This window comes from Pseudorca crassidens, chromosome 2, assembly GCF_039906515.1.
Source record: "Pseudorca crassidens isolate mPseCra1 chromosome 2, mPseCra1.hap1, whole genome shotgun sequence".
Taxonomy (NCBI): domain Eukaryota; kingdom Metazoa; phylum Chordata; class Mammalia; order Artiodactyla; family Delphinidae; genus Pseudorca; species Pseudorca crassidens.
This window is the reverse complement of record NC_090297.1, coordinates 12692261-12704310: the sequence shown is the minus strand read 5'-3', so window position 1 is coordinate 12704310 and position 12050 is coordinate 12692261. Positions and strand designations below refer to the sequence as shown.

Genomic DNA, 12050 nt, shown 5'->3' with positions numbered 1-12050 from the left:
TGACCGTAATACAATAAAACTAAAAATTCATATTAAGAACAAAAAAACCCTAATTACTTGGAAATTTAAAGCACTCTTTTAAATAACTACTTGATTAAGGAATAATAAAAATATTATTATCAGATACTTAGAAAATAAAAACATTGCAAATTAAAACTACAGAATGTGATTAAAACTGGAAGAGTTAAATTCATAACTCTGTTCTTAACGATAAAATTTAAAGTGATTGCGTTTACTTCCAGTAATGGCAGAATAGTTTCCCTCATACTAACCCTTCAACAAATAATAACTGTACACTCTGGTTTATAAGATAAATATAAGAAGCAATGACCTGAAGGCACAGGAGAGTGACCAAAGCAGGCAGACACTGGAAGGGAGTTGACACTTGGAAGTATAGGGTGTTGCTTGGATAAATAAACGGTTTTTGCATGTTTTGTTTGTTTTTTTTTTTTAATATTTATTTATTTATTTTTAGCTGTGTTGGGTCTTCATTTCTGTGCGAGGGCTTTCTCTAGTTGCGGCAAGCGGGGTCCACTCTTCATCGCAGTGCACGGGCCTTTCACTATCACGGCCTCTCTTGTTGTGGAGCACAGGCTCCAGACGCACAGGCTCAGTAGTTGTGGCTCACGGGCCTAGTTGCTCTGCGGCATGTGGGATCTTCCCAGACCAGGGCTCGAACCCTCATCCCCTGCATCGGCAGGCAGATTCTCAATCACTGCGCCACCAGGGAAGCCCCCTGCATGTTTTTTTTACCTGAGGGCAAGCCCCGGTTGATGTGGGAGTGCAAGGGCTAAAACTCGATTTAAAAAAATCACAGTCTAGGGACTTCCCTGGTGGTGCAGTGGTTAAGAATCCGCCTGCCAATGCAGGGGACATGGTTTCGAGCCCTGTTCCAGGAAGGTCCCACATGCCACAGGGCAACGAAGCCTGTGCGCCATAACTACTGAGCCTACGCTCTAGAGCCTGCGAGCTACAACTACTGAAGCCCACACGCCTAGAGCCTGTGCTGCACAACAAGAGAAGCCACCGCAGTGAGAAGCCCTCACACCGCAACAAGGAGTAGCCCGCGCACCACAACAAAGAGTAGCCCCCGCTCACCACAACCAGAGAAAGACCACGCGAAGCAACGAAGACCCGATGCAGCCGAAAATAAATTCATTGAAAACAAAGACAAGAAAACCCCACAGTCTTAGTGTGGTCACTAGCTTGAATAACCAGATGATATACTTGGAAGCTACCATAGCACCAGAAAATGAGGGGGAAATCCTGGAAAGAAGTACAGAGGGGGAGCCCCAAATTCTATTTATGAACTGTGCCCAGATCTTGAGTTCAGCCATACTAATTGTTGCTTTAAAAAAAAATCAGGGGCTTCCCTGGTGGCGCAGCGGTTGAGAGTCCGCCTGCTGATGCAGGGGACACGGGTTCGTGCCCTGGTCCGGGAAGATCCCACATGCCGCGGAGCGGCTGGGCCCGTGAGCCATGGCCGCTGAGCCTGTGCGTCCGGAGCCTGTGCTCCGCAACGGGAGAGGCCACAACAGTGAGAGGCCCGCGTACTGCAAAAAAAAAAATCAGGCCGTACTGAGGGCACCGGCAAAAGCGGGTGCGAGCGGGTGGCTGGTGGAACTGGTGTGTCGGGTGGGCGGGCCGGAAGCTGAGTCGCCTGAGCCCGCAGCTTCCAGCACCCTGACCCACGCTCGGCTTGTCACTGGAGGGACGGTGGAGGGGCTCGGAGCAGCCGCACAGCGAGGAGCGGCAGCAGCGGCCTCAGGTCCTGAGTCTCTATAGAAGCTGAAATCCATCAATCTCCGTTCTTCAAAATGCAATGAAATGTACCAAAGACTGTATTCCGACTGGCATGTAGGACATGCATGGAACCAGATAAAGCTGGTCTTTGGGGACACTGTCAAAACATAAAGGAGCCATTACTTTTATATACGTCGGAATCCAGAGTGGTTTGGGTACCGGGCCCTCGGAAACGATGGCTGCACTTACCTGCTGCCCAGTGTGCTGCAAAGGAAAGGAAGCCATTCATTGCTCATACACGCCAACCAGGGGTCCTTCACCATAAACAGTGGGAGCAGGATATCTTACCCAAGAGGGTTCTGTCATCCAGTGCTACATCCCCAGGAACTCCCTCCAAAAAAAGGAAGAACCTGATCCTTTACAAGACAGATCAGTTAGTCCTTACCAACGATTTAAGACAACATTTAGGGCTTCCCTGGTGGCACAGTGGTTAAGAATCCGCCTGCCAATGCAGGGGACAAAGTTTCAAGCCCTGGTCTGGGAAGATTCCACATGCTGCGGAGCAACTAAGCCCGTGCGCCACAACTACTAAGCCTGTGCTCTAGAGCCCGCGAGCCATAACTACTGAGCCCACGTGCCACAACAACTGAAGCCTGTGCGCCTAGAGCCCATGCTCCGCAACAAAGAGAAGCCACCACAATGAGAAGCCGGTGCACCGCAACAAAGAGTAGCCCTCTCTCACTGCAACTAGAGAAGGCCCGCACACAGCAACAAAGACCCAACACAGCCAAAAATAAAATAAATAAAAATAAATAAATTTATTTTTTAAAAAAAGAAAACATTTAGATAATATGGGAAAGTTTTGATTCCAGTGCATCTAATAACTTCCGGTGTTTGGTTTGGAATGTTTTATTATGCAGCCATAAAAGGAGTGAATGTCGTTCCTTTTCTAGAACTTACTGGGTTACCTGACAGCGTAGTAAACATTCTGAAAAATTCCCAGAGTGGAAATGCACTAACAGCATATGCCCTGTTGAAGATTGCAATGCCTACGCAGTACACTGTGACCCTGGGGGGGACCTCCTTCACTGTGAAGTATCTGCGCAGCCACGGCTACATGTCGACGCCACCTCCTGTGAAGGAGTATCCGCAAGACAGGATGGAGGAGACAAAAGAGCTCCTCACAGAGAAGCTGGAGGAGACAAAGGACAGGCTCAGTGAAAAACTGCAAGAGACCAAAGGAAAGGCTTCTTTTAAGAAAAAAGTGGAATAGGGTGCCTTATATACCAGGTTATAGACAGTTCCTGCACTTTAACCCTTGGAGACTATGGACAAAGGTACATGCTCTTGATTATTTTTTTGGTTAGCAGCCTAAATATAGCAGTTCTTTGAGGGTTAAAGAACTAAGATAACTTTTTAAAGTTAAACATCACTAGAAAAATCAGTGTTTTTTGAAAAGAAAAAATGAATCCAGTATAAGAATTTCACGTCTGTAGCAGCGTTAAGCAGTCGTCCATGTCTTCAGTCATCCTTGCTTTGTGTTTAGATGCAGCTGCTCTCTCCTTGAATAGCTGATGCAGCCCTCCACAGATTTAACTCTAGGTCTTCATCTTTGTTATTCATTGAGGTTTTAACTATATTCAGTTCTCAATGTGGAGACAAACTGTTATCATCAGAACTGTTTGTGAATAAGAGGATATTTAGTCTTTCTATAAAGACAGTATATAACGGTTACATACCAGTTAAAATGTAGGCTTCATATGAAGAAAGCTGAATGAAAATTGGGTCATGTATATGTAAATAAGATGTATTGGTTATATGTAAATGAAAAATTGACCCTTTAAAAACGATTTTTACCTGAAGCTTGCCAGAATCAAATTTTTTAAGCAAATCTGTGCAGCGTAGCACTTTCTCACCCAGAACGTAAAACTGTAATTCCTGCATCATGTCCTCTCCAACTGATCTCTCAGAGGAAAAGGGAAAATCATCACACCTTAAGTTTATGGTGGAGATCAGACACCCTTAGCAGTTCCTGGAGCTTGTGGTTCTCAGCAGTGCAGGTTTGGGAGGATGGGACCTGCCTGTCCCTGCCACCTGGTCTCCACCAGCCAGAGTCGGTCTTGATTCCATTTTGGAGTAAAATTTTAAGGTTGTAGCCGCTGTTTTCCTCTTGCATTGAAACATCCTTACTTGAATTTTCTAAATAGCAAAGCTATCATTAAAACCTGCTTGGAATGAAATTCAGTCATGTCAGATGTGGAAGTTGCCGCAGTTTGTGTGGGTGTGTTTGAGGATGTGTTTGTGTGTTTCCTCTTGCTCTGCCTTTACTTCAGTTCTAACCTTTGAATTGAAAGAGGGAACGGGCCTCTTTCTAGACTGTCTTTGTTATGGGTGATCTGATAAGGCAAGAGAATTCCAGAAATAGTCCCACAGGCATCACTGCTGTGAGGCTGGGTTTTCGTATTAAATACTGAGTTTGGCCAAATTTTGAGAATACGTTAAAGGGAAAATAATGTTTACATTTGATACGTCTAATCATTATATTGGCTGTGCTGTGGTTGGACTCTTCTTTGTGGGGGTGGGTGGAGTGGTGAGGGGGCAGGGCTCACTCTGCCACATGCAGGCCTGATAAGGCAGGATGGTTTGTCTCCTGATACAGATCGAACGTGTGATTTCAAATTGACAGCACATTTTCAAATCCAAAAACAGTGAACATGTTTTAGCTTGTTTATTAAATAATTCACATTTTTGAGTATATTAAATGCTAAGATAGATATGAACGAATTTGTTTATTTTTAACCACTGAGACTGCCTGGTTTAAAATCATGTGTTATATGAAATTTACTTTTCACGTTGCATAGGGCGTGTTTTCCAATGAGGATAAATTGTGGGTTTTAGAAGCACTAATAATCCTGAGTTTCCACCTTTGGTTCAGCCCATTTGAGATTTGTTGCCATCCAGTTTCATAATTGTGTTGTGTTTGTCCAGTTACAGAAAGTGAGGCGCTGGGGAGTGCTTTGAAATTCTCTAGTGAAACATTCTCTGAAGGTGTAAAAAAAAAAAAAAAAAATCACTCTTCTGAGAAGCGTGATACAGTCCAGGGTTACTACAGCATGTTACTCATAAGGTCCAGCATACAACCCAAAATTACTAATCATACAAAGAAACAGTGAAAAGTGAAAAGACAATCAGTGGAGACCAGCCTTGAAGCAACCCAGTTGTGGGAACTAGCAGAAAGGATTTTAAGCAATTATAATTGTGTTCATAGATAAAGGGAGATACGCTCATGATGGGATAGGAAATCTCAGCAGAGAGTTAGAAACTATTGATAATTAAAAAGGACCAATGGAAAATCTGGAACTGAAAAATACAATATCTGAAATAGAAAATTCACTGGATAGGCTTAACAGCAGGTTGGAAATGACAGTAGGAAGATTTGGTGAACCTGAAAGTAAATTACTAGGAAGTGTCTATTCTTAAGACAAAAAGGAAAAAAAGATTTTTTAAAAAGAACCTCATTGATCCATGAAACAGTATCAGAAGGTCTAACACACGTGTAATTGGGAGTCCCAGAAGGAGTGGGGTGGGAGAATGGGCAAAAAATATATTTGAAAAGGTAATGGCCAAGAATTTCTCAAACTTGTGAGAAACATAACTTACATATTCAAGAATCTTAGTGAGGGCTTCCCTGGTGGTGCAGTGGTTAGGAATCCGCCTGCCAATGCAGGGGACATGGGTTCGAGCCCTGGTCCAGGAAGATCCCACATGCTGCGGAGCAACTAAGCCCATGTGCCACAACTACTGAAGCCTGCACGCCTAGAGCCTGTGCTCTGCTACAAGAGAAGCCACCACAATGAGAAGCCCATGTACCACAACGAAGAGTAGCCCCCGCTCGCTGCAACTAGAGAAAGCCCTCACAGAGCAACGAAGACCTAATGCAGCCATAAATAAGTAAATAGATAGATTTTTTTTTTTAATCTTAGTGAACTCCAAGCCCAACATAAATAAATAAATAATAAATAAATAAATAGAATCTTAGTGAACTCCAAGCAGGGTAGATATACAGAAAACCACCCAAGCACATCATAATCAAATTACTGAAGGTAAAAATAAACAAAATCTTGAAAGCTATGAGAGAAAAACACATTGTATGCAGGGATATGAATGATTGTTTACTACTCATCAGAAATTACAGAAGCCAAAAGACAGTGGAATGTCTTCTCTAAGTTACTAAAAGGAAAGCTCTGTCAACTGAAATTCTGTATTCAGCAAAAAGATCCTTCAAGATGAAGATGAAATTAAGATATTTTCAGATAACAAAAAGTAAAAGGAGTCATAGCTTCCTGTACTGCGTGAAAGAGGAAGTTTTTCAGGCTGAAGAAAAATAATACCAGGTGGGCCAGAGACCTATGCCACATGAAAAAGGAAGTTTTTCAGGCTGAAGAAAAATAATGCCAGGTGGAAACTCAACTCTTAGAAAAGTAATAAAAGGCACTATATATGATAAATACAAAACCATTTTTTTGTCTTAACTTTATTAAAATAGATATGACTGTTTAAAACAAAATCATAGGGACTTCCCTGATGGTCCATTGGGTAAGACTCCACGCTCCCAGTCCAGAGGGCCCGAGTTTGATCCCTGGTCGGGGAACTAGGTCCCACATGCATGCTGCAACTAAGAGTTGGCATGCCGCAACTAAAAGTTCGCCTGCCACAAGTAAGAAGTCCACATGCCGCAACTAAAAGACCCAGCGCAGCCTAAATAAATAAATAATAACATGTTTTAAAAACAGAACAAAATTATAACATTGTCTTACATAAAATATAACATACATAGAGGTTGGAATGTTGTTACATGAAATGGTACAATATTAACTCTAAATAGACTGAAAAGTTAAGGACATATAATTCTAGAGTAACCATTTTTTTTAATGCAGAGAGATATATAGCTAAAATGGAATTGGAATATATAAATTAAATATATGTATACTAAAATGGAATTCTGAAAACATTTACTTAATCTAAAAATACTACTTAAAAGAAGGCAGGAAACAGAGAACAGGGAGAAAGTGTTGGGACAGATAGTAAAATGATAGACCCAAATCCAACCATATCAATAAGTACATCAAATGAAAAGAGACTAAACACTCCAATTAAATGGCAGAGATTGTCAGAATAAGTAAGTACATCAAATGAAGAGACTAAACACTCCAATTAAATGGCAGAGATTGTCAGAATAAGTAAGTACATCAAATGAAGAGACTAAACACTCCAATTAAATGGCAAAGATTGTCAGAATAAGTAAAGAGGCAAAGCCCAACCACATGCTATTTACAAAAAAATGCACTTTAAAAATTTTTTTGGCCACACTGTGGGGCATGCAGGATCTTAGTTCGCCGACCAGGGATCGAACCCTCACCCCCAGCAGTGGAAGTGTGGAGTCTTAACCACTGTACTGCCAGGGAAGTCCCCCCAAATGCACTTTAAATATAAAGACACAGATAGGTTGAAAGTGAAAGAGTGGAAAACAATATACATGCAATCTGCATTAAACATAAAAAAGAGTGGCTATGGTAATATCAGATAAAGTAGACTACAAGGCAAAGAACACTACTGGAAATAAGAGGGAACATTTCATAATGATAAGGGGATCATTTTATCAGGAAGACATAACAATCATAAATGTGATTATGAAATACACATTCTTTTTAAGTGCACATGCTACATTCACTAAGATACTGGGCCATAAAACAAATTTCAATAAATTTCAGAAAGTTGGAATCTTACAGGGTATAATCTCTGACCACAGTAGAATTAAAATTTAAAGCAGTAACAGCAAGATATTTTAGGTATCAAAGCAGAAATCACAAGGGAAATTAGAGAAGATATTGAACTAAATGATAATGAAAATATAGCATTTCAAAATATGCAAGATGCATCTAAAGCAGTGCTTAGGGGGAAAATTATAGCTTCAAATGCATACATTAAAAGAAAAAAGGTTTAGAATCAATGATCTAAGATTCTACCCTAAGAAGGCAGAAAAGTAAGAGCAAGGTAAACCAAAAGCAAGTAGAAAAATGAAATAATAAAAATAAGAGCAAATAGGATGGGGGCTGGGGGTAAGACAGCTGGTAGAAAAAAATAAAACCAAAAGTTGGTTTTTTTGGAAACAAATTTGATCATCTCCTAGCCAGACTGGAGAAAAATAAGAGAAAACAAAATCTCAGTATCAAGATGGAAAGAGAGCCTATGGATATTAAAATGATACCGAGAGTATTATGAATAACTTTATGGCAAATTCAGTAATTGATGAAATGGACAAATTCCTTGAAAAAATACAATTTACCAGATTGACATAAGATGAAATAGAAAATATGAATAGTTCTATGTTACAGAAATTAAATGTGTTATCAAAAACATTTTCACACGGAAAACTCCAGGCCCAGGTGGCTTCACTGGTGAATCATATCACACATTTAAGAAAAACCTAACACAAATATTCTTTCAGAAAATAAACAAGGAATATTCATTTCCTAGTTCATTTTATGAGGCCATCATAACCTGATACCAAAATCTAACAAAGACATTACAGAAGCGAAAATTACAAATTGGTATAGGTCGTGAACATAGACACAAAAATCCTCAAGAAATTTTAGCAATTCAAATCTAGCAATCTATAAAAAGGGATAATGCCTTAATGACCAAGTTTCAGTTTATCTCAGGAATATGAAGTTGGCTTAACACTGGAAAATCAATCATTGTAATTCATCATATAAAGGATAAAGGAGAAAAGCCATAACTCTGCAAATTTGAAAAAGAAGGAGACTTCCTCAACCAGATAAAGAGTATCTAGGGACTTCCCTGGAGGTCCAGTGGGTAAGACTCCACGCTCCCAATGCAGGGGGCCTGGGTTCAATCCCTGTCCAAGGAACTAGATCCTGCATGCATGCCGCAGCTAAGACCCGGCACAGCCAAGATAGACAGATAGACAGGTAAATAAATAAATAAAAATGAATCTTTTTTTTAAAAAAAAGAGTATGTATGGAAAAAGCTACAGCTAACAACATGCTTAATTGTGAAATATTGAATGCTTTATCCATAAGACCTGGAACAAAACAAAGATGTCCACTCTCCACTTCTATTCAGCATTTTACTGTACATTCTAACTAGTGCATTAAAGGCAAATGAAAGAAAAGACATGAAGATCGAAAAGGAGGGAATTAAATTGTCTGTAGTCACCAATAACTTGATTGTTTACATATAAAATTCCAAGGATCCAAGGAATCTACAAAACTACAAGAACATACTAAGTAAATTTAGCAAGGTTGCAGGATACAAGGTCAATATGCAAAAATAATTTTTTTATACTAGCATCAACCATTCAGAATTTTAAGGTTTTAACCAGGGAAATTAGGCAACAAAAAGGAAGAAAAGGAAATTGGAAAGTAAGAAGGAAACTCTTTTCACAGATCACATGACCTTGTATATAGAAAATCCTAACAAATTCACACCAAAAAATTATTAGAATCAATAAATTAGTTCAGCAAAGTTGTAGGCTACAAGATAAGTATATAAAAATCAATTGTATTTCTGTACACCAGCAATGAACAATCCTAAAATAAGAAAATGATTCCATTTACAGTAACATCAAAAAGAATAAAATACTTAGGAACAAACTTGACAAAAGGAATGCAAGACTGAAAACTATAGAACATTGTTGAAAGAAACTAACAAAGACCTAAATAAATGGAAAGATATTTCATGTTTCTGGGTTGGAAGACTTAATATTTTTAAGGTGGCAGTGCACCCCCAAGTTTATATACAGATTCACTGTAATCACTCTCAAACCCCAGCAGCCTTTTTTTGCAGAAATTGACGAGCTGATCCTAAAATTCATATGGAAATGCAAGGGACAAAGAATAGCCAGAACAAGCGATTTCTATGTACCAAAATGTTATTTGCAGCATTGTGTGTAACAGGGAAGGATTTTAAGTGTTCTTCCATAGGAAAATGGTTCTTCCATAGGAAAATGGTTCTTCCATAGGAAAATGGTTCTTCCATAGGAAAATGGTTCTTCCATAGGAAAATGGTTACGTAATTACAGTCCCTTGGCCGAGTTGTTTTGAATGAAAAAAGCAAGATACTATCATATATATATTGCATTTTTTTAAGTCTGAGAAAATTTATACCAAACTCTTAATATTGCCTACCTATTATGAAATTTAGCATGAGACAGGTTAAGGGAAGAGCTTTAGCTTTTTAGCTATTTATATTTGAAATTTTTATAAAATGCAAATACTAACTTTTGTAACTTAAAGAAAACGAATAAATAGAATTGATGTACATAATTTAAAACATGCCAGGACAAGAATAGACAGATCATTAGAATAAAAAAAGTTCTAGGGAATTCCCTGCCAGTCCAGTGGTTAGGACTCCATGATTTCACTGTCGAGGGCCCATGTTCAGTCCCTGGTCAGGGGATTTTTCCCCTAAAGATCCTGCAAGCCACGTGGCGTGGCCAAAAAAAAGAGTTCCAAAATAGACTACATTATATATAAAATTCTAGTATAGAATGGGGCGGTTGGAGGGGGAGCATCACAAATCAGAAGCAAAAGAGGGTTTAGTCAGTCAGCGATTTGGGGCAGTTGATTAGCAATTTTTGCAACTTGGGGGAAATAATTTTAAAATGGAAGAAAATTCAAAATATTCATCAAACCTCAGGAAGGAGTGTGGTCTTTTAGACTTAAAAGAGGATAGTATCATAAGGGGAAAAGTGGTCAGTTTTTAACAATGTAAACATTTAAATTTTATGTGTGTTTGAAAATTTTGATTACTGGGGGTTTCCCTGGGGGGCCAGTGGTTAAGACTCTGCGCTGCCAGTGCAGGCAGCGTGGGTTTGATCCCTGGTCGGGGAACTAGGATCCCACATGCTGCGTGGAGCGGCCTTTAAAAAAAAATAAAAGTGAAAAAAAAATTTTGATTACCAAAATCAGAAGTCAGATAGCCACTTGCTGGTTGAGGGCGGGAGCAAGATTAGCAACAGATGTATTAGATGTGTGATGCTGTGGTATATATTTGGTCTTGTTCTGTCTTCTAAAACCCTTGTAATCCTAAAGAATAAGAACTATAGGGTCATCTTTTGTTATATTTTGTTTTCGTTCCCAGTTCCTGAAATAGCTTCAGAAAATAATAAAGGTGAAATGGGTATCTTTTGTTATTCATAACAAGCCCCTTTCAACCACACCTGAGTTTATATTAATGCGATGATTTCTTAAAAAGCCCCTAGATAACCACTGGATGGGGGCTGGTTGCTAGGGAATCCAACCATGTGATTAGAGGGCTGGAACTTTCAGCCCCATCCCCTGACCTCCCAGGAGGGGAGAGGGGGTAGAAGTTGAATCAGTTACCAGAGACCAGTGGTATAGTCAATCATCCCTACGTAATTAAGCCTTCATAAAAATCCTTGAAGTACACGGTTCAGAGAGCTTGGGTTGGTAAACTCCAGGAGGTGCTGGGAGAGTGGCCTGCAGGAGAGGGTATGGAAGCTCTCCTCCCCTTCCCACATACCTTGCCCTGTGTGTCTCTTCCATTTGGCTGTTGCAGGGTTGATCCTTTTATAATAAACCAGTAATCTAGTCAGTAAAGTTTTTTTTTTTAATTCTGTGAGCCACTCCGATTGATAGTGGCAGAATTGAGTTACACTGTGGGACACCCACTTGGTGTTGCAGAATTGCTTGGCATGGGAAAGACACCCACACATTTGGTGACCAGAAGTGAAGTATTGGGAGTTAGTAGTACAGAAAAACAGAAGAGTTTTTGTTTTAGAAGATGATAGGCTCAGATCTTTAAAAGAAAAAAAAAAAAAAATCCCCAGACTTCAGTAAACAAAGAGGCAAAGAACATGGACAGACTGAGTCTATAGAATTAGTCCACTAGAATGAACGCTCTGTGCGGGCAGGAATTTGCATCTGTTTTGTCCTCTGGTGTATCTCTAGCACTTAGAACAGAACCTGGTACAGAGCAGGCTTTCAGTAAATAATTGGTAAGTGAGGAAAGCTCAGTGAATTTATGACAAATATTCAATCACTGTAGTATTCAGAGATCTCAAATTAAAACACTGACAGTAATAACTTCTCCGTTCTCAGAATAGCAGAGGTTTTTAAAGGTTACAATTCCCAGTGTTAGCAGAGGTACAGTGAAAAAGGTATAGCATATTGTTGGTAGAAATACGTACAGATAATGCAGGTATGTTAACCAACCTTATTATGGTAATCATTTCACTATATATCAAATTACCATGTTATACA

At 39.6% G+C, this 12050-nt stretch overlaps 2 protein-coding genes across 2 annotated transcripts in view; both read left to right on the top strand.

Annotated features, from left to right (window-relative positions):
- Positions 1 to 12050, top strand: part of SDHB (succinate dehydrogenase complex iron sulfur subunit B) — a 34857-nt gene that overhangs the window by 11441 nt on the left and 11366 nt on the right. The window lies entirely within an intron of this gene.
- On the top strand, positions 2594 to 10273 carry LOC137212323 (protein FAM210A; the record flags this gene model as incomplete). The annotated part of the gene is made up of 1 exon (XM_067715590.1): positions 2594 to 10273. A coding segment is annotated over one exon (423 nt), but the record flags the coding sequence as incomplete, so codon positions are not given.